Source organism: Heloderma suspectum, chromosome 13, assembly GCF_057233095.1.
Source record: "Heloderma suspectum isolate Gila_16-S chromosome 13, 16-S_ref, whole genome shotgun sequence".
Taxonomy (NCBI): Eukaryota; Metazoa; Chordata; class Lepidosauria; order Squamata; family Helodermatidae; genus Heloderma; species Heloderma suspectum.
In genome coordinates this window covers 25,448,828-25,471,879 of record NC_139470.1, presented here as the reverse complement: position 1 = coordinate 25,471,879, position 23,052 = coordinate 25,448,828, and the positions used below count along the sequence as shown (strand labels likewise).

Here is a 23,052-nt window from a genome sequence, read left to right as displayed (position 1 = left end):
CAGAAAGAAAAGGGATGTGAGCTTCAGGAGATGGATCTCAAACCAGAGTGTTTAGGAAACAGCATTGTTTTCAGTAGTGCTGGACTGAAATTCACGACCTGCTCTTTTGAACACACACATTCCAGTGGTAAAATGAGGAGACTATTTTCAATGTTTTGAGCTCCACGGGACATGCAGAACGCTCCCCAGCGACCTGGTACAAAAAGCTCTCTGCAAATGTTCCTCATAGAAGAGATTTTTCTGGTAGGCAGGACAGTATCACCCCTTCGGGGATTTGGTATCCGAAGGGATTTTACACACTGGCCGAGTGTGTAACACAGCAATCCTTTCTCCCCTGCAAGTGGTGCAGAATGGCTCATGTGCGCCTTCATCAGAATTCACAGCTTACCTTGTTGACTTGGGAGAGGGGAGTCCGTGCACCCCCCACTTGCATTCGTCCCCTGCTGCTCTCCTCAAACAGCCTCCCGGGCGACCTTTCCCTGCGGGTGCTCAGGACCCTGCCGGGGGATTTCTCCCTCTCTAGCGGACGCCCAGGAGACTTGTCCCTGCGGAGCTCCGTCCTTCCCTCTCGGTAGCGGTGGGGTGTGCTTGGCTCTCGAGGGTGGCTCGGACCTTCCGGAGGCCCAGGGCTTGAGGCTACCCGCTTGGTTATGTGCTCGTTATATGTCGGGGGACCTCTCTTGTTTGGGCTGCTGTCATTCAAAAACAATGGACGTGGACAGCTGAGTGACAAAAACCTTAAAGTTACATGTTTATTTACAACAATAAAACTCTCCCTGCCTTCCTTTGCTCTACAAAGTCATGCAGAATAAATGGCTGCACCCTAAAGGAAGTTACTGTTTCCATAAAGAAGTTGCTCTACTGCAGTCTTCCCCAACCTGGTGCCTGCCAGATGTGTTGACTACAACTTCCATCATCCCCAGCCAGCATAGTAAATCGAACCCCCACTGCATCAACTTTCTCTTTTTCAACTCTTCAAGTCTGGGTAACCTGACTTTGACCCTTGACACTACACTGAAACAGCCCTCACTTAAATTAAAGAACTGTTGCAGATCTAAAGTCTCTCTACTTTTGACCTGTCTGTCACTTAGAATAATAGAATCATAGAATAGTAGGTTTGGAAGGGGCCTACAAGGCCATCGAGTCCAACCCCCTGCTCAATGCAGGAATCCAAGTCAGAGCATCCCTGACAGATGGCTGTCCAGCCTCGTCTTGAACGCCTCCAGTGTGGGAGAGCCCACCACCTCCCTAGGTCATTGGTTCCATTGTCGTATTGCTCTAACAGTCAGGAAGTTTTTCCTGATGTTCAGCCAGAATCTGGCTTCCTATCACTTGAGCCCATGATTCCGTGTCCTGCACTCTGGGATGATTGAGAAGAGATCCTGGCCTTCCTCGCTGTGACAGCCTTTCAGGGACTTGAAGAGCGCTATCACATCTCCCCTCAGTCTTCTCTTCTCAAGGCTGAACATGCCCAGTTCTTTCAGTCTCTTCACAGGGCTTTGTTTCCAGTCCCCTGATCACCTTTGTTGCCCTCCTCTGAACCCTCTCCAGCTTGTCTGCATCCTTCTGAAAGTGTGGTGCCCAGAACTGGACACAGTACTCTAGATGAGGCCTAACCAGTGCTGAGTAGAGGGGAACTAGTACTTCCTGGGATTTGGAAGCGATGCTTCTATGAATGCAGGCCAAAAGAGCATTTGCCTTTTTTGCAGCCACATCACATTGTTGTCTCATATTCTGCTAGCGATCAACAACAATTCCAAGATCCTTCTCGCTTGTAGTGTTGAGCCACATATCCCCCCATCTTGTAACTGTGCATTTGGTTTCTTTTTCCTAGGTGCAGAACTTGGCATTTATCCCTATTAAATGTCATTCTGTTGTTTTCTGCCCAGCACTCCAGTCTATCCAGATCACTTTGAATTTTGTTTCTGTCTTCCCGAGTATTAGCTATCCCACCCAATTCTATGTCATCTGCAAATGTGATCAGCATTCCCTGCACCTCCTCCTCCAAGTCATTAATAAAAATGTTGGAGAGCACTGGGCCCAGGACTGAGCCCTGCAGTACCCCACTCGTTACCTCTCCCTAGTTTGAGAAGGTCCCATTGATAAGCACTCTTTGAGTCCGATTCTGTAGCCAACTGTGGATCACCCGGATCGTTGTTTCATCTAGCCCACTTTGAGCTAGTTTGCTCATCAGGAGATCATGGGGCACTTTTAATGCAGTTATCTCGATCGTACTCTTCTGCTTAACAACCTTCCACATCTTATGAGTTCTGCAACTCTTCTTAGGCAGTTCTATGTGTACTCAATGAATGCAACCTCCACCAGCATTTTCCCTGCCTTTCTGTTGGGGTTCCACAGGGCTCTATTCATGATCTCCTACTATCTTAAAATGCTGAGTTATCTTGTCAATTCTCATAACTTCTGGTATTACTTTTATAACAATGACATCCCGCTCCACCTCCCCACCCCGTAGCCTTTCTGATAGTTCTTCCTTGCTGTCTCATCACCAACTTAGTATGTTCATGTTTGAACTGATCATCTTTCCTCTTCAGCCCTTCCTCTCACCAGCAACTATTTGTTCAAGCACACACACACACACACACACTCGCCCTGCTGAGTGCTAAGGTGCCTTGGCTTCATCTTTAATTCCTTCCTCTCCTTTGCTCCCTATGTTCAATCTGTCATCAAGTCCTGTGCAATACTGCAGACATCCATTCCTTCTGCTGCATTACCTCAGCTAAAACTCAGCTCCGTGCTCTGATCATCCCTTACCTTGACTACTGCTCCCTTATTTTGAGGGCCCTCCCCTTATCACACCTCCGTCTCAGTTATCCCATAATTCTTCAAAAAACAAACCAACAAAAAAAATGCATGCATAAAAATACTATTTGCCTCTCCCATCTTTAGGAGCATATAACTCTCCACTCTGGTTTACTAACCCTTTCCAAATCCAACACAGATTCCTTGTCCATACCTTTAAAGCTTTGCTCAGCCTTGACCCATCCTATTCTCCATGAAACCTTTAGCCCACCCCAGCCAGCGTCCGCCAATCAGACTGCTACCTAACTACATGAAACTGCAACTGCGCGTGTCCTTCCCTGGTCGCTGTGCTCCTCCCATTCCTCCCTTCTGCCTGTTCTCTCTTCGCTGCCAGATTTTAGAGCCCCTTGAGACAGAGGCCTGGCTTTTTTTCCTCTCATGTTGTAAAGCACCATGGACCCTGTTGGAGCAGTAATAACAATACTTCCTACCTGCGCGTGGTAGAGGATCCTCGGTGGTGTTCATTGTTTGATTCTTTCACCAAATTCCCCTTACAGCAAATAACTCTTAGTTTGTCCTGGTAGGAAGAGGCCAGGTAAATGGCTCCCGATGAAATCGCTGGCCCCAGGTAGCGAGGGCTGGGGATGTCCAGGTGAGCTCGCGCCGGAGTGCTGGGCAGGGGGGAAACACGTCTTGAGATGGCACACCAGCCCTTACGCCAAGATGGAGGAACAATTTGGCCTCCACAGTCGTGGAAGGCAAGTGGCGAGCAGGGCTCTCACTTACCCGAGGGAGGCACGTGCTTGAATCTCAATCACTTCGAGGGAGTTGAAGTGGGTCACAAACAGATATGGCTCCCTGTAGGCTATAACCATGCCAGGAACAAAGAGGCAACATTAGCAGAAACCAGGCAGTGAACGTGCAAGAGGAGGAGGACACTTCTTGTCCAGATACAGGCCCAGAAGAAGAAGAAAAGGGAAACTCTGAACACAGTTCTTTCTGGCTTCCAATGGGCATTCTAAATCCTGGGGGGGAGCCCCTCCCCTTGAAACAGAGAGGGAAGCCCAAACTTGAGACTGACTCCTTCGAGGGGCAAGGACTCCCTGCCCTCCCAGACAGGAAGGCCAAGTGCGGCAAGGGAACCGAATAGAAAAACGTGAACCCTCAAGAGAGGGAGCAGACAGGGCAGCAGGAAATTCCTCAGGGCCCAAGTCTGTCCCCGCCGCCTTGGGTGTACCAAAGACAGGGGCCTGAAAACAAAAAAGCTCCATGCAAAAGAACTGGTGGGAAGGATACCCTCCAGAAACCACCAAGAACAGGAATTGACTGCAATAAACGTCCTTTTATCCCCTAGCTTCCAGAGGGCATTCTATGTCCATCAATGTAGATGTATACAAAAAAAAAACCCAGTGCCATCCCAAGTTGGCATGCCCCATGCTGACATCCCAGCCTTAAGGAAAGGCCCAGCTAGAGGGATGAAGGCACACCCCCCCCCCCCAAACCGCAAGAGGCCTCATCCCTAGTTAGGATGTATCAGGAGGGGAACAGAAGTAACCTTGAGGGGAAGGATGTCAACTGAAGAAACTAGAGGGGTGAGCTTGGTCTAGGCCCTGCTTTTCTGCTACCAGTTAGGCCTGGTGTACGGGGACAAGAGAGCCTCCTGCGCTTTTGAGAAATCTGTCTAGAGCAGCTTTCCCCAACTTGGTGCCCTCCAGATGGGTTGGACTACAACTCCCAGTATGCCCCAGCCAGGGGATGCTGGGAGTTGTAGTTCAACCCATCTAGAGGGCACCAGGTTGGGGAAAGCTGCTCTGGAGTTTGGCCCTGCCTACTGATTCAAGGAGAGGGGCTCTCCCAATGGGTTTAGAATGTCCTCTGGAAGCCAGAAAGGGGGATGTAGGTTTTCTGTAATTGTAACACTCACAGTATGATTGAGGGATGTTCAGCAAGGTAGAATATAGGTAGAATTCTATATAGAATCAAGTTTGGATTCTCTCTCTCTCTCTCTCTCTCTCTCTCACTCACACGCACACACGTCTGGCCATTCCCCTTTGACCAAAATGAAGGAACAAAAAGTGACAGGGCACAGTTGCAGGGCTGTCGACTCTATGCTCAAATGCCTCAAATTCTCCACTGGAAACCCAGAGTCTACGTTCAAAGATGAATGATGCAAATCCGTGACACAAACTTGCTCTGTTGCAGAAATGTTCTTGAATTTGCATTCAGATAATCCAGTGTTTGAGGGGCGTTTTCTTTTTGTGAAGAAAACACCCCTCAACATTGTTTTTTTAACCTCCTTGCACTTGTGTTTGTTTTTAATCTACTGCTGCTGCTTATGAAAGACCACAATGAAATTCATTAATTTGTGACACTCAGCCCCAATTTAAAGGGGTAGAGTCTGAGATCCTTGGTGAGCAACCAGTTTCACAGACGATTGTTCTGAGGAGGGGAGGGAGTCCGAAAAGGACCACCAGTGAGTCCCACAGCCACCACTCCTTTCACACCCCTCGCTTGTTTCTGGGGGTGTGGCTGGCCCTGGGGCTACAGGGGCTGACCCCGCTTCTAAGACGTCCCACAATTTTTGTGCTTATACTGCCAAGTATTGCAATACCGTTAACTTTTGTCTCCTGATAGGTTTCACTTAACGTTATCTGCTTCTACAAAAGAATTTCTACAACTCTCATCAAACAGGATGCATGCACAGCAATAAAAGAAGAAAGAAATCACACAGCACTTACCAAACGCTAAAGGCAGACGACTCCATTTCAGGTCATCTGAGCGACTACGTCTCCCATAAGAGTCTACGAAGACACCAAACTCTGTAGAGAAAGACAAAACCCCCTCAATCATTGAGTTGTTATTCTAAAGAGAAAGGGGAACATCAGCCTGCCAGGAGACCAGAGTTCAGTTATCCTTAATGAAGTGGCAATCTCCTCTTGAAAGGCCTAGCGCAGCAGCTGAAAAGGTAGTTTCATCTTTGAAACTAAGCAGGTCTGGGCGCTGCCAGCGCCTGATTTTTTCCTTAGAACAGGGGTAGGTACCCTTTGAGGCCTGTGGGCACATTTGGAAATCTGAGAAACTGTCCTGGGCACAACCCTAGAATGGGTGCCATGGGTGGGCCTGGCTAGTCACAAAGGACCCATCCCCTGCCCAGAGGCATTCATGGGAAGCTATGATGGCAACAGCTAGAGGCTCCCCCTTCGCCTTGAGGACATCCCAGCCTCCAGTACAGCAGTATAGAGATATTTTTTTAAATAAACATTGGGAGGAGCAGGATGTCTCGGTGGGCACCAAGGAAGATGTCTGTTGGCACCACGTTGCCTATCCCACCTTAGAAAAATGTACTGCTCTGGGCTTTGGAGAAATGGCAGCAGTTGATTAAGTCAATGCAGGACCTCAAAGGACATGGCATATTTAGAACATTTATCCCTTGCCTCTCCCATAAATAGTACTCAAGGCAATACAAACCTTATAAACATAGAAATAACCATCCGCAAAAAATCAAGAGAAAACAGCAGCCCAACAAACATTACCTCCAGCACTGCCACTTAGATATAAAGCACAAAGGGAAACGGGGTGGATATTGCCTAAAAGATGGCTCTCTTTAGGTCCCCTAAGCTACTCTAATTCTAGTAATAAAGGGAACTTTCTGAAGAGCAGGTGGACGTCTCTGCCACGCCCCCCCTCCCCCCGTGAAGGTTTGCGCCTCCTTTAAGCCGGCGGAGAGGCTCACCACTGGAAAGCAAGCAAGCAGCATGCTTCTCACCCTCCTCTGCGGCACAATGTGAACTCTCCCGAGGGTGCCAAGGGCACTGCTCAGATCATTCATTCGCTCTCCTTGCAAGAGCACGCATCTGTCTCCCCAGCGCTCTCCTCGATGCTGGGGAGCAGGAGGGATGGAGGCCAAGGAGGACCCATCATGTCCCTCTCACCTCTTGTACACTCAGAAGAGCAGGAAGGAGGGAGGGATGATGCCTTAGGAATGGCCCCCGGGAGATCTCAGGCCCCTGGTGTCTGCCCAACCCCACTGGCTGCAGGCAGGCGCCCTCAGCAATTCTCTATTTCTGGTTTTCCAAACTCATCACCATCTCGGCTGCCCTCCTCAAGAGATGAGGAAAAGTCTGAAATACTGAATTAGTCATAGAATCATAGAATAGTAGGGTTGGAAGGGGCCTACAAGACCACTGAGCCCAACCCCCTGCTCAGTGCAGGAATCAAAGTCAGAGCATCCCTGACAGATGGCTGTCCAGCCTCGTCTTGAATGCCTCCAGCTGGGGAGAGCCCACCACCTCCCTAGGGAAGTGGTTCCATCATCGTATTGCTCTAAAAGGAAGTTTTTCCTGATGTTCAGCCAGAATCTGGCTTCCTGTCACTTGAGCCCATGATTCTGTGTCCTGCATTCTGGGATGATCGAGAAGAGATCCTGGCCTCCCCTCTGGGACAACCTTTCAAGGACTTGAAGAGCGCTATCCTATCTCCCCTCAGTCTTCTCTTCTCAAGGCTAAACATGCCCAGTTCTTTCAATCTGTCCTCACAGGGCTTTGTTTCCAGTCCCCTGATCATCTCTGTTGCCCTCCTCTGAACCCTCTCCAGCTTGTCTGCATCCTTCTTAAAGTGTGGTGCCCAGAACTGGACACAGCACTCAAGATGAGGCCTAACCAGTGCTGAGTAGAGGGGAACCAGTACTTCAACTGCCTTTCACTGAAGTCCTTTCATTGCTGCTATCATCCTAATATCTGAGTTGATACAAGGAGTTAAATAGTACCCAGATCAAAAAAAAAAAAAGGGGGGGGGGAGAGCTTATTCAGACTAAACAGAAGTAATAAAGGTCCCAGCAACACTCTTTACCCTTTTTTGAATCTTCCCAACTGAGCACTAAAATGCTTTAGCACCATACAGTAAATAGCTACCTAGATTCTCCCTGTATTGGTGCCAAAACCACTCTTCCTCACTCAAGTGATCACACGTAAGAACAGAAGGAGCGTTCTGCTGGATCAGACCCAGCATCCATCTAGTCCAGCATTCTGTTCACGCAGTGGCCAACCAGCTGCCCACAGGAAACCCACAACATGAGTGGAGCAGCACCCTCCCACCCTGTTCCCCAGCAACTGGTGTACATAGGTTCACTGCCTCTGGTACTGGGGGTCGCACATAGCCATCAAGACTAGTAGCCATTGATAGTCTTCTCCTCCTGGAATTGTCCAAGCCTCTTTTAAAGCCATCCAAATGCTACATCTTGTGGAAGTGAGTTCCATAGTTTAACCCTGCGCTGTGTGAAGAAGTCCTTCCTTTTACCTCCCCTGAATCTCCCACCAATCAGCTTCGTGGGAGGACCCCCGCACAAGAAGCAAAACTGGGGAGGCCAAGAGCAACGCACTTCCCCAGATGTGCCCTTGAGATGTGTTGGGCTGCAACTCCCATCATCCCCAGCCAGCATGGCAGGTTTGGGGAAGGCTGGGCTTGACTTACCATGAAAGCAAAGTAAATACTCTTCCCTCTGCCCAGCAGGATTCACCTGGATGATATTGACTGGAAAGCTGTTGGTGGATGATGCAAACACAGCAGAAGCTAAGGAATGGTCATTCTTGTCCAGGAATTCTTAAGGAAAAAAACCAGTCAGGGGAAAGAAAATGAGATCAGCACACATTTCATTTTAGAAATGCGTTCTACAGCAGGCCACTGCCCTGGAAGGTCTCCCTTTGAAAAAATCAAGCCTCCCTTCTATAGTCCGCTCTACCTTCCTGGCCCCACACCAGCCTGCTTGGCAGATGAAAACGCAGAGATCCCTCACACCGTTGTGTGTACATGCAATGAGATGTGCATTGGGAGAATAATCTGATGCTGGAGATCTTTGACCCTCTCAGAAAACCAGCACTGGAACAAAACCGCAGATTTTCATGGGCTCCCTTCTTCCTAGCCCAAGGAGTGACGCAGCCACCTCCAGCAACCCCTCTGTCGTGGATCAACACAGCCTCCTGTCAGGACACACCCAGTCCTCCAAGCAAGCAAGCTTTGCCTCAGTGGGACCATGGGGGTACCGCCATCAGCACGCCAGTGGGTAAAACACAGTCCAATCAGCCTCAACCAAAGGCCAGCATTCTGCAAGAGCCTGCCGGAGGTGGGTGTGCTTACACAGCTCTTTTGCCAGAGCAGATGAATTTGCTCTTAGGACAGGTTCTGGAAAATTTCAGCAGGGATGGAGAGGAAGCGTCTGCCTGCTGGACCTCAGTGAAAGCTCTAGTGCAGACCTTGGATTGAGCCCCACCACCTCCAGTATGCCTCCCCACAGTCCTCCAAGACTCCACCTTGCCTCAACTGACCCAAACAGGTCAGGCATGAAGGGGATCCCCCTCTCCCCTTACAAGGAAGAGGACCTAAACCCTACCCCTTAAAAGCATGCTTCTGGCATGATTCTTACCTTCAAGGGTATACTGCTTCATCTCAATTTCATAAAACTTATTTGTTCCAATGATGATGCTATAATTGGTGAAATGAATACAGCTGCAGGGCTCTGAGGTTTCAATCTCCTGCAAGAGCAAAACCGGAAGCACAGGCATACGAGGTTCAATTAGCCGGACTTCCATTATACCGGCCTCTACTCCATTATACAATACCTTGGGAGTGGGAATGAGTTCCTAAGAACCTCTGTGGCTGCAGCCACATAATGCAACACAGAACTGGGATTTCTAGGCTTGGAAATGTGGCAACTGCCTTTGCTTACGGCTCATTTGATCTCACTTTTAGAGGCATGTGTCACGGCAGAGACAGCTGGATACCGCTACGGGGACGAGAAGGCATTTAAAGCCTTGCTCTTTAAGAATAATGAATACAGCTATCCACTGCATCCTTCCAACTCAACAACATTTCAGTATCTTCTTTGAATTATGGTGTCCAGAACAGATTCCAACAGTACGCCAACTGAGGTATTACCAACGGTGTTGCCTCATTCAACCCTTTGGAGCAGGTTCAGGCCTAGCAGGCGTCATACATCTTTCTGTTAATTTCAGGACTATATTATTATTATTATTATTTATTACACTTATATCCTACCTTCAATTATGGAACTCAAGGTGGTGACATGTGGATCCCCGGAGGTCTCCCCTCCAAGCACTGACCAGACCCGGACCTGCTTAGCTTCAGCAAGGTGGTTCCCTCATGTGCCTTCAGACTATGCCCTAGAGGTGGTCATTGCTGGCCTGGCCTGTCAGGCCTAACCAATGCCTTGCATAAAGTGAGGTCACACCCTAGAACACAGTCTCCTCTGCAGCTGGATATCCAAGGGAAGATCAGCCGTGGGTGGGTGCTGGCTGCCAGGGAAGCTTGTCTACCATTACTGTCTCCAAACCAAGGAACCTCTGATCAGCGTCTGAGGAATGCTTGCGGTTGCTGAAGCATATTTTGAGATCTACCAACTGAAAACCAGAAGAGAATATCCAAAGCTCCCACTACATAAGCTGGCTGATATAAGGCAAGGCTGGGCAGAAAGTAAATCTCCAGCTGTTCTGGACGTCCACTCCCAGCATTCCTGCCCACTGGCCATGCTGGCAGGGGCTTCTGGGAGCTGAAGTCCAAACCAACTGGAGATCTACCTTATCCCCACCCTGATACAGGGTCACTATTAAGTGTCTAACATTGCATGATGCAGATGCCTTAGGACAGGACACTCCCATACACCGAGTAGTTACAATGCAGGCACTGCGCTGGCACAACTAGGCTGGTGCAAGGGCGAAAAACGGGCAGAGAAGGGGGCGTGGCTGTGAGCTAATGGAAGAGGATCCACCCTCAGGACCAGCTCTGAACAGCTGCTCATTGGTGGGATGGAATTTTACTTACCTTCCTGATGCAGAACTTGCTGAGGCTCTCGTTATAGCGCAGAACGACCACTTTGCTGGGCATCGCCGCACAGATGCACAGCCCGTTCTCAATCTGCAGGCAAAAGAGAGCTGACCGTTAGTCCCGTTTTGCAAAGCAAGGAGGAACATTTGGTACAAGGGAGACAGCCACAAACCAACAGTGGTTGTTTTGCTGTTGTGTTAAAACAGCATTTGCTTGTACACATAAAGGAAATTTCTGCCGTTAGAACAATTTCTTTAACATGTAAGTAGTAAACATTTATGGAATCATTTATCAACTTTCGCCTCCCCATTAAGGGGATACCATGGGGCGGGGGTGCAAATAAAACCTTTCACATCAGACCCACCCAGCGTCAGCAACAGGCATTTTGCTCCCACCCACAAGCAGCAGGAGCAGCTGATGACCCCCCATGCACTGGAAGGACAAACACAGGAGGTTCCCTCTGCTGGCTATTTACTCAGTCAACTTGCTTGGTTGCTTTATTTTATTGGCTGGATGTTGTACGTCGCCCCGCCGAAGAGCGAATGCTCCTGCGATGACGGGGCTTGGCAACTCGTTTGATGATCATCCCAAACGTTCTAGGGAGCGCTCCATCAACAGGCTAAGCCAGAGCTTGGAAGTCCTACCTTGCCAGCAGCGAAAAGATGGCATCCTTTCACAGCCTCAAAGATGTTTGGCGAAACGTCCGGCTGGGCTGGCAGGTGGGACTGGGCTAGAGACTGCTTAACTTTCTTTACATCAACGAGACACAGAGCCCGCTCTGCACCTGAGGCAGAAACACCAGACGTACTTCAGTAATCTCATAAAGCAGGGCTGGACCACTTGTAGGCCAAAACATCTGGAGGGCCACAACTCCCAGCATCCCTTACCATTGGCTATGCTGGCTAGGCCTGATGGGAGTTGTAGGCCAAAACATCTGGAGGGCCACAAGTGGTCCACCCTTGTCATAAAGTCAGAGGAGCAGAAAAACGTCCCTGGCCAAGCTGAGGAGTAAAACAATCAAGAGCAAAGCGCACCCCCCACCCTCAAACTGCCCTGTATCGTTATGATTTGGTTCCAAGAAACACTTTATGTCTACACAGTACTGGAACGTGTTCTGTTGAATGAAAATGAGGAAGCCTGACTAACCGAGACAGAAAGATCAAATCTGAAGATAATACAAAGGGATAATTCAAGATGACAACCCTGTATAGGCAATTCTGTATTGTTAAATACAAAAGAATGAGGACTGGGGTGGGGGAACATTCCAACAGACTATTCAGTGATAATAAGGGCTGCATGCACACGAGAGTACAGAAAAGCCACACAGACTGAATGCAGTACTGGCCACAGAATTCAGCATCATATAATATCGGCTTCCTTTTCTTTTTTAATGGAGCAAGTTTCTAGCCTTATGGTTGCCAAGGTATGTTTGAAAGTATATGGGCAATGCCTGGTGAAATCCCAGAAGCCAGGACAGGCTGAATAAGATTTCCAGCAGGGTGGTGGGGAGAAATTCCTTAGTAAATAATCTTAAGAGGCTTCTATTAAAACACAACTTATGCTTTCCTGAACTCTACCTGCTATCATGAGCAGTTTTTCCAGGTCCTTCATAAGGTGCACTTGGAAAACGGCACCGATCCCAGGAACATGTGTTAAAGAGTTCTTCAGCACGTTCAGGGCGTAAAGACCTTCCTCGGCACCCACCAGTACGACCTACAAAAGGGATTTACAAATCTATTGATCAAAAGCAAATAGAAAAAACTGCAGGGATGCTCAAGATATAAATGCAGGAAAGAGCAACTAAATGCAGAAAAGGGCAACTAAAATGATCAAGGGGTTGGAGCAACTCCCCTATGAGGGAAGGTTACAACAGCTGGGATTGTTTAGCTTGGAAAAAAGGCAAGTAAGGGGAGACATGATAAAGGTGCACAGAATAATACATGGTGTGGAGAATGTGGATAGGGAGACATTTTTCTCCCTCTCTCAGAGTACTAGAACCCAATGGAGTCATCCCACGAAGCTGACTGGTGGGAGATTCAGGACAGATAAAAGGAAGGACTTCACTTAAACTAAGGAATTCACTTCCACAAGATGTAGTGATGAGCACCAATTTGGATGGCTGAGGTCTTCTTATGCTCTTAAATGCAGAGAACTAGCCAATGTAAGAAGAAAACATCACCACAAACCTAAATAAATCCCAGTTTAAGAAATCCAACTACTTGTTCTCAAAGTCTGGCAAAGCAACGGGTGGCAAGCCACCATTACCTGGTCACTGAAGGGCAAAGTGCAGTTGATATCCAAACGGTCTTCCCCCTCGAGCTTCAGGAGAGAATTTCCAAGTAGCTTCTGTGCATGAGAGGGCAAAAGAGAGAACGGGAGGATTAACATGGTACACAGGAATAGCGTGATATAAACTTACTTTCTTAATTCCAACTATGAGAAGCTAGATTTGCCAAAGATGTCACTTGAAGCAGGCAAAGAAGGATGACTCAGTATTAAGGAGTGGCCAAAGGCACCATGCTCCCTCTAGATCTAGTCTACTTTGCAACAATCTGGGAATGGGCCTGGAACTGCACAGCTACTAACAAATAAAAACCATCAAGGGCACCCCCCACTCCATGTCCTTCTTGGAAGGGCAAGGCGGAAGAGCCCCTGGTGTGAAATCTAGAGCACAGCTCCACCCTGTGACAGCAGTGCCCCACTCCGCAGAGGCAGAGACACCCAAACGTAGCTCTTTTTCCTTTGCTTAGCTGCTCTGGTACAGATCTGCTTTCCTCAACACCCAGCAGTAGGCTTTGCAAGGAGTGCCACTGCTAGCACCAGGAGGAAGTTCACGTAGAAATGTACTTCTGAAAGGAGCTGGTGCTGATTTTGTTTCCACAGCGGGAGCTCCGATTCCCTCTAGCTTTGCTTCTCATGTGCAGGCCCCAAATCTCAGGCCGATGTCCTCTCCATCCCTCCTCTCCTCATATGGCTCATGCTGGCTATCTGCCCTCAAGCAAGTTTAAATGTTTGTGCTCTGAGAAGGAGTGGAGATGGCTTCAGCAAATCAGTAATGTGAACAGTTCCTTCAGCTGCAAACCAAAACAGCAGGATTCCTCAGAACTCGATCAAAAGAGAAGCTACTGTGTGTGTGTCCCAAAGATGGTGGATTTGCTTCCACAGCAGTCTCTCCGCTAAAATTATATGTGTCTGGCTGCACCTGCAGAACCTAAGCCGCTCCTTTAAAAATAGGTTGCTGTTTTAGGGGTTGGAGGAAAAGATACCTACAGTGTTATCTTATGCTTGGGCCTGTAATGTTATGGGGTATGTGAGTGCATGGAGAGCACCGCAGCGTACACCGGGTGGCAGGGGGTTGTATATTGACTGGAAATAGGAAACATCTACGTTCAAACAACATGAAGTGTTCTAGATAATGAAAATACATTTAATTACATTTCAGCTAAATTAAGAAGTGCCCAAGTGTTTCTTAATCATCCCAATGACCTTGCATCCTTCCTAGCAAGGATGCAGGAAGTGGGGTGAAGATTTACTTCTTACTGGGTAAACCTGCTTGCACCTTTTCCCTTCCTTACGGAGATCTAAGAAAAGGGACTAAGGGTGCAATCCTATGCATGTTTAGACAGAAAAAGTCCTACAGCTCCCAGCATACCCCAGCCAGCCACACTGGCTGGGGCATGCTGGGAGCTGTAGGACTTTTTTTTTTTGTCTAAACATGCATAAGATTTCACCCTAAATATACTTACAGCATCAGCCTCGGCTTTCTCCCTGGAAACTCTTCCTCCAGCAACAATGGATTCCAGTGCACTGACCCAACGCTGCTTATCAGGAAACGTGGATGCTAGCAAATAGAGGGTCCGGCCAGGCCAACACGTGGTGTGAGGATGTGACTCCAGCTTTAAGATATATGGCACGTCTAGGTCGTTACCAAACAAAACACAAAACACACAAACTAGATTATGGAATGGTCTAAACTCTTTTACTGGACCATTTGCCCTTTCAGAGAGAGCGCTGTCAGAACAGGAGCCTTTCGCATTCTAAGAACAGATTTGCACACAGAATAACAGTGTAAGTGACAAAAAAGCGGCTTTCCACATGAGGAACCTCCCCCCACCCCCGCTCAGCTGACGTACTTTCAGAGCCCTGCAACAGCAAAACATCTGCAGAATTAGCACAAAGAAGGTATATGCATCAGAGAAAATATCTCCAGATCAGAAGAGCCTCATAAATAGGCACTCAGTAAACAGGAAAAGATGCTATTTTCATACCCTAGCTTAGAGATTCCTCTGATCTCAAAAAGGAACAACTTGTAGTTGCCAAAAGAGGGGGAGACACTCTCTTGAATTAATGGTTATCATTTCTGTGAGTGCTAAACAGACTGCATTTCTCATAAACTCACCTGTTCTTCATGAAGTCTTTATTTTGGCCCCTTAGTCTTCACCCCCAACTGAAATGAAAGCTATGTATGTGTAACTGCATTTCCCCTTTAATCTTTGTCCCCCCTCCCCACTTTCTTTAACACTCCCCCAACTCCACTTTAACATCTCTCCCACTGTTGAAATTTAGACTGTAAGCTCCTTTGGGCAGCAGCCCCTCTTCTTTGTCTACATGAAGCACTGTGTCCAAAACATGGCACTAAATCAGCATCACCATAACGGTAAGATTAAATTAGTCTGATCATAACATAAACAGCATTTTGACTTGCGGTAAACCAGAGTCCCTGGTTTACTGGGTGGGAAAGGAATGGTTATATATAGCGTGTACCAAAAGGGCTGGATGTGCCTGATCTTGTGTGATCTTGGAAGCTAAGCAGGAACAGCCCTGGTTAGTACCCAGATGGGTGACCGCCTGGGAATCAGGCTTCCTGCATTGAACAGGGGTTGGACTTGTTGGTCTTGTAGGACCCTTCCAACCCTATGATTCTATTCTATGAGGGCAGCATCTGGCACATATTCCTGTGGAGATTGTCTGGGTGAATTCGGACCAAGAGGTGGTCGCTGCTTTGACAATGCACACTTAGGGGGATCTTTCCCCCTTGAATATTTGTGCAACCTGCACCTACAATCCCATCAACTGTCTTTTAGAAATGGTACTCTGATGTTTGTTTATTTATTGGTTTATTATTTTATTTCTATACCACCCAATAGCTGAAGCTCTCATCCAGCCAAAGTTTGGATGCGTAAAGCCCTCTGAGAGAGAGAGAGACAGAGACAGAGAGAGAGAGAGAATGCTGATGAAATACAATTTACCTCACCTGTCTTAGCTGTATTTAAAAGCTCAGTTGCTCCCACGGCTCCATGGACAGTAACATCTCCATCCGGAAGACACAGTTCAAACTCCTCCATAGGCCTTTGTCCAGCTTTGGCAAAGATAAAAAAGAGACAAATGTGAAGGGGAAATGAAAATGTAGGTGAGAAAGAAGGCGGCGGGGGGCAGGATCAGGTGGAGGGAAAAGCCACTTCACACATTAGATGTCATCTTAATGACACTCCAAGGCCTTGGAACAAACGCAAGACTAATCGAACACAGACAGGCATTATATTTACTGTCGGGACTGGGGGAAAGACTCTGGGGATTCCTCAATGAGAAGACTGGTAATGGCAGAGAAGCTTCCCTGAAAGATGCCTGACCAGCGCTCCTCACCAGTGCTCAGCCGCGGGGATGTACTGGGTTCCTTGTCAGTCGTTACAGTGCAACAGCAACAAAAGCTCCGTATGTATGGCAAATGCACCCAGATTTCTTTGCTAATCCAAGGGGTCACATTGAAGGCACTCAGAGGTCCACATGCAACAGTAGCGCCCGCCTGAGTTCCAGCTCTGGCTTGTCAGAGAAGAGACAAACCAGAATTCCGGGTTTGGGTGCCATGCTATGAACAACTCAGGGACGGATCGTCCCTGGCTTGTTTATCTGCTCCTGCTGGCAGGAGGAGCGAAGCAGGAGCGATTCAGCCACAATGGCTCGTTCACAGGAACCAGGGTGGGGAAAACAACTGGGTTACCACTGTGTGAGAACTGGGCCAGCGGCTCCTTGGTAGTCAGGTGCAGGAAGGGGACCCTGAGCAGAAGACACCGGAAGAGCAATGTACTAGAATATTAAAGCTATTTCCTGCTTTCACAAAGTTCAAAAGTTTGTTCAGACAAAGTCAGGAATTGAGGACAGGCCATGTCAGAGCAGACAGGAAAGCTAGACAGATAGAAGAGGTTACCTTCTCTTGCTTCTGTGTCATAAACAAGCACTTTAGTTCCTTCCAGAACTATATACTTCCTGTCCCAGCCCTGCTGCCCACGCTTATTATTTCTGAAAACACAGAAAAAGGACAGCACTGCATTAGAGGTTCCCCCAAAGGTTCTGGATGAGTGTGGTCAGCCAATCCCAGGGAATTCCACCAGCAAGAAGAGGAGCGGCCTCAGCGGATCCCGCCGTAGTCTGTGGGGTGGCTCCTCCTGCAGCTGCACCAGCTCTGGGCTGGCGTTTTAGCGCAGGGACTCACGTTTGTACCTTGGCACTTTCATCCACCCTTCCAGCCGCAAACTGCTGCCTGGCTCCTTCTGCTGCAGACCCGGAGAGTTCAGTTTGTCCCGGCAGAAGGCTTCAGAGAAATGCGTGGCGTATTCGGCAGGCAAGCCACAGGTGGCTGGCAAGCAGGTGGAGCACTTTGGATGACACATCATTTGGCATTCTGGGGGAAAAGGGGAGGGAGAAGGGAGAAAAAATCCCATATAGAAACAACAATACAAGACCAAAACAACAATAATACAAAACAAACTACACTCGCAAAATATTTAAAACAGTAGAATAAAGCAGCAGGTGACAGCCTAGGACACAACAGATTGTGCAACTTGGAGAGCTGACTTGAGAAGTGTGATTATCATGGGATATGTGCATCTGTAAGAAATGGCTAATACTTACTTCATCTTTATTCTCCATAATCAACAAAGAGTCTTGTAGCACCTTAAAGACGAACAAATTTATTCTGCCATACGTTTTCATGGACACTGCCCACTTTATCAGATGCATGAAGTGGACAGCGTCCACAAAAGCTTCTGCCAGAATAAATCTGTTCGTCTTTAAGGTGTCACAGGACTCTTCGTTGTTTTTGCTGCAACTGACTCACTCAGCCGCAACAGACTTGCATGGAAATTCTCCAAGATGACGTGCTCGGAATAAAGCTCACCAAGATTTACCTATAACATCTGAAGTCTGTCCATATACCTGGCTGTATCTTTATTCTTCCGTAACGTGGGGCCCTTATGGCATTATTGGCAAGTCCTAGGACCCCAAGGCCAGAAGAGGCTGTGTTTTTAGCCTCTCTTCATATGGCTCAATTTTGTTTTTGCAGTGTAGGTGGAAAAGCACTGACTTGAACAATACAGAATGAATAATGCTATTCTCGAAGTCCAAAGCATCTTCCAGTAACTGGGGGGAGGGGGGCAGCCCCCCCCCGCGCAGGGTAGTGCTTTTTGTGGCTGTAGAAAGACGAACAAGGTAACTGAATTAACAGAGAACATGTAGATTTGCAGAAAAACAAGAGGTTCTGCCCATTCAACTCCTGCCCCTCTCTAAATCAGGTAAATCTGGCAAAGGTGAAAAAACATAGTCTGAAGTAAAGGTATGCTGCAGTCTTTGACGCATCTGTAGCTATTAAGACACTTTGACTTCAGTTGAGTGAAATGTGTCCTCACCAACTCATTTCAATTAGATCAGCTGTTGAGATGTTATGGGATGTTGATGAACACTCCAACTATCCAGGTTTGTTTTAAACCGTAAGCGCACAGATAGGGCCAAGTTAGTGAGGAGGGAATATTTATTTATTGGTATCTTTAACCCACTCGTCAGCTGAAAAGGCCCCCAGAGTGGCTTACAAATCAACAAAAAAAACAAGGGAGTCCCTGCCCTCAGGCTCACAGTTTAGAAGACATTTCATAAAAGGAAAAAGAGATGGGGAAGGAGGAGGAAAGGAGCAAACTCAGGCACTAGTTCTCAGGGTTACCGTTCCTGTAATGACCAGCTAGGATGGAAACAGTTTCAGGTAGGCTGATGGAATGGCTACTGCTAGATGAAGAGGGAGGGAGAAGAGCTAAATGCAGCTGGTCTCTCAGCACAGGTGATGGAATTGCCCTGCTCCCCTTCTCTCCCTCTGCAGCAGAGTTGAGGGGAGAGTCAAAAGCAACTGCTCTCTCAGAAGACCTGATGGAATAGCCTCCCTTCTCTCCCTCTGCTGCAGCCTGAATAGTCAAAACTATTAATGTGGTAACACACCCACGAGAGAGAGAGAGAGAACACAAACTTTAAGTATGTGCAACTTCTGCAGATGTACATGGGTCTTTGTTTGTATGAACAAAGAAATTAGTATAATTTTGTGTTTGGACCTCAAGCTATTAGCCCTCCCATCCCAAACAAGCTCTTCCCTGGATAAGGCTAAACTGCTCCCATCATGCGTGAAAGGGGGGAACGTTTCAGGACAGCACTGTTCCTAGACCACTTGGGCTGAACCTTTCCTACTGAGTGGCTGCAAATGTTGCCCAGATATTCAGGGAGCTTCAGTTCTGTAGCAGGACATACAACTGTTTGTTTGAAGCACAGAGAAGGACACACTCATATTGAGCGAAGCTGGCCAGGAGTGCCAGAGACAGATGGGTCTGGGCAAAATGTGCTCATTCCCCTCACTTATTTCTTTTCTTTCCCACCTTTATGCCAAAATATGGTGCTCAAGGCAGCTAAGGATACAATCCAGGTTGAAAACAAAATCTTAATTAAAACTGAACATAAAAACAGATACGTTAAAAAACACTCGCTAGATTAACTTACGGACACAGCATTAGACGTTATTATTCAGCCAGTTCGACTATTTCACTCTTCTATTCTCGCACAACATTCTTACCAAGACATTTAGAGGCCTGACGTCCAAAGTGCACAGTATCCAAGCAAACTGCACATTTTGTTGCTCTCATATTCAGCCCCACATTGAACCGGTGAGGAATATTGTGATGCATCCGTTCTTTCAGACGCCGATTAAACTCTGGGGGAAAGGAGTGAGTGGCAAAGCATTATTTTAGAAACGACATGGGACACTTTCAGCACTTCATTCTCCCTAGGTTGGTTTAGCTGGTACCTAGCCAAAAGTCCTTCGGCATGGCTGAACATGAAGAGGTAACTTTTCAATGCTCCTTAACCATGTGCACACCAACCGGAGTACATCGCCAGTGGTGCCACGAGGGCAAGACTTTGGGGCAGAGGTCCAGGGTCCCACACAGCAAAATGAGAAGGGCCCCCAAACACAGCCAGGGTCCCACAAGACCATATTTTCCAGAGTCTAAAACTACCAAACTGCACCACTGTACACTGCTGATGGCAGCAGCAGCACACACACTTGTAACCCAACTGCAAAGATACAGAATAAGGAACGTTAAGGACCCCAGGGGGCTGTCTTAGGTCAGACTCTTTGTCCACCTAGGCTAGTATCGTCCATTCAGACGGGGACTGGAGCACTAAGGACCCCAGGAGGCTGTCTTAGGTCAGACTCTTTGTCCACCTAGGCAAGTATCGTCCATTCTGACGGGGATTGGAGCATTAAGGACCCCAGGAAGCTGTCTTAGGTTGGACTCTTTGTCCATCTAGGCTAGTATTGTCCATTCTGAAAGTCTTTACCATCAACCTGCTCTCTGACTGTTTGAAATGGAGATGCCCAAGCTTGAACCTGGGACCTTCCTCAGGCAAAACAGGTGTTCTACCACTGTGGTATGGTCCCTCCCCATTTCATTCTCACTTCTGCATACACAGATAAGGGGTACTGCAGCAGCATGCACAGGGGAGCTGTGACATCTAAAACCAGCCCCTTAACTTTAAGCGAAACAGCCCGTGCCCACCCTCATGTACAGATAACTGAATTTTGATACAATGAATCATTTTAATACCGTTATTGAATTATTCATTCAAAACCATTTCTAACATAGTTTGGAAGAGAGATCAAGAGAGATCAATCCTACAAAAGAAAAACATTGTAGAAATAATTGTTATATGAACGGATTTCGAATAGTAAAAGTCAATGTGGAGTAAAAAAAAAAAGGGGTGGTGGTGGTGAATTAACAGCAGGACTTAAACAGCACTGCTGTTTAGCACTCAGTTTATACAAGATTTGGCAGGAGAGTTAATATGCAGAAAGTGTTTAGTGTTGGGGTGCACTGGAGTTATCATCACAGGCTACTGGGTTAGTAATTCAAAGTTTGCAGATGAAATAATAATGATAATTAGCATTTATATAGAGCTTTGAAGGTTCACATAATTATCTCAGCAATCTTTATAATCCTTGTAAAGTAAGTCAGCATTAGCCTCATGTTGCAGATGGTGGGGTTGAGGCGAAGAGACAGAGCCTTTTCAAAAGTCATAAAATAAGCCAATTGCCGAAGACAGATTGACAACTGGGGACTTCCCAGATCTTAGCTCATAATCTTGGGCACAACAGTACAACAGCTCTAGACCACATGACTGAATCACATGGACGAATACAAGGACAGACCTACACTAGCAGCAGACAAGCCATACTTCAGACATTCATATAATGAGGACCACCACCACAGAGGAAACACTGAGGAATAGAGAACGTTGGAGAGCAGATACTTGCAAACGTCTGGGACATCGCAGGGGTTAGCATCAATGGCTTCAGGAAAGCTTGACAGATCTTGGACATGTGGGGGTGGGCAACCTGCAGCTCTCCAGGTGTTTTGGCCAGCAACTCCCAACTGCCCAGCCAGCATAGCCAATAGTGAAGGCTGATGGGAGTTGTAGGCCAAAGCATCTGGAAGGCCACAAGTTGCCCACCCCTGCCTTAGACAGCATGCCTCTGAATACCATTGCTGGGGAACAACAGTGGGACAGAACTGTTGCCCTTGTGTCATGGTTGTGGGTGTCCCATTGGGGCAAATGGTTGGCCATCATGGGGGACAGGATGCTGGGCGAGACAGGTCTTGGGTTTGATCCAGCAGGGATCTTCTCCTGGAAAGCCAAAGCGGACAGTCAAGGGAAACCATGCAAGACATCCGCTAGGTGCCTGAAGAGGAGGATTCCTGAAAGCCACTTCACACATTTGAGAAAAGACAGCTGAAGGAGGGAACTGTCTACTCTAGACAACAAGAGAAGATTCCCATCAGTTTGAGGTTTAAATTAGAATAAACCAAGAGAATGGTCTTTGACCCTTTGGGAAGAAAGGGGCAAGGATGGCCCATGAAAGAGAGAAAAGCTGTTGAACAAATTCTGGCCAAGAAAATGAGACGACCACAGCTAAGCAAGACTGGAAATTCTCTTATCCAAACATATCACCAACTGGAGAAAAAAAATACTGATGGAAGTAACAAGAAGTGTATCCAAATGTTTGGAAGGAAGGTAGGCCAGGGAAAGGAGGGAAGCCAAGAGCAGAGGGTGGAAAGAGATGTACAAGATCTGCAGGAAAGGTGAGTGAACACAGAAAGGCGAGTGCTCATTTCACTCCGATTTATGAAGTTTTACAAAGAGCCAGGGTTAGAATGTTGGACTGGGACTCAGGAGACCTGGGTTCTACTGGACCCTGAAGCTCACTGGGTAACTTTGGGCCAGTTACTGACTCTCAGCCTAACCAACCTCACAGGGTTATTGTGAGGATAAAATGGAGAGAAGGAGAACCATGTGAGCTGCCTTGGGTTCCTTGCAAGAGGAAAAAAGGTGGGGTATAAATGTAATAACAATAAAAATAAATCCTCTAAACTGTGCCAGCAATTTCCATTAACGATTTGAAAGCAAAACTCTCCCCTCTTCCCCATGCTACCTCTCTTCTAAAATTACAGCTAAGGTTTGTGGAAAGCTATATTATCCTATATATTCTGGAGGAGCTGGCATGCCAAATACATGAGACATGCTTTAAGAAGCCACATGCCCCAGATCAGTATTCCTCCATATATTATTTGCATATAAACCCATTCCTTTATCTAACTCTTGACTCTTTTCTATCCTCATGCTTATATTTGCCTCATTTGTTCCAAAGGGGGAAATATGCAAGTTCCCATTTTGATCAAGACATCAGAATGCAGAAAGGAGCATCCTCCATCACCATTAAGGTCCTTTCAATTCTGCACATGCACAAATCCAGTTTCAACAATCAGAAAAGATATGGTATTCAGCAGAGTGTACTGATCACAGAATTTCAAAGAGGCAGTAAAAATGAAAATTCTTCCTTAGAGTATACCAGGCTGAGGAAAACCTAGCCACATGCTTCTCCTCAGGCTCAATACCTGTCATAAAGGATATTCCTAACTCTTCAGTTTATGCCTCAACATTCCCATAATCCTCAGTGCACAAAGCTTAAAAGGTACCTGATGAAAATCCTTTCAAGCAAGCCAGGTATCATGAAAAAGATTTCCCCATCACATAGTTTGCCTTTTCCAAGGAGAAACTGCTATGGATTTCCTTCTAGCAGTAGCATCCATA

At 47.3% G+C, this 23,052-nt stretch overlaps 1 protein-coding gene across 5 annotated transcripts in view; it reads right to left on the bottom strand.

Annotated features, from left to right (window-relative positions):
• The window catches only part of CIT (citron rho-interacting serine/threonine kinase), a 140,667-nt gene that overhangs the window by 3,113 nt on the left and 114,502 nt on the right, over positions 1–23,052 (bottom strand). For 3 of the 5 annotated variants that reach the window (XM_084820535.1, XM_084820538.1, XM_084820539.1), the window contains 15 exons: positions 19,478–19,615; positions 17,095–17,275; positions 16,802–16,893; positions 15,851–15,955; positions 14,343–14,512; positions 12,862–12,942; positions 12,174–12,309; positions 11,241–11,380; positions 10,594–10,686; positions 9,179–9,287; positions 8,230–8,358; positions 5,499–5,579; positions 3,547–3,625; positions 3,252–3,431; positions 389–692 (listed from right to left, as the gene is read on the bottom strand). In XM_084820535.1, the coding sequence (XP_084676661.1) occupies positions 389–692; positions 3,252–3,431; positions 3,547–3,625; positions 5,499–5,579; positions 8,230–8,358; positions 9,179–9,287; positions 10,594–10,686; positions 11,241–11,380; positions 12,174–12,309; positions 12,862–12,942; positions 14,343–14,512; positions 15,851–15,955; positions 16,802–16,893; positions 17,095–17,275; positions 19,478–19,615 (2,018 nt within the window). Of the gene's footprint in view, positions 1–388; positions 723–3,251; positions 3,432–3,546; positions 3,626–5,498; positions 5,580–8,229; positions 8,359–9,178; positions 9,288–10,593; positions 10,687–11,240; positions 11,381–12,173; positions 12,310–12,861; positions 12,943–14,342; positions 14,513–15,850; positions 15,956–16,801; positions 16,894–17,094; positions 17,276–19,477; positions 19,616–23,052 lie in introns of all 5 variants that reach the window. The other 2 variants (XM_084820537.1, XM_084820534.1) reach the window with 1 other exon arrangement.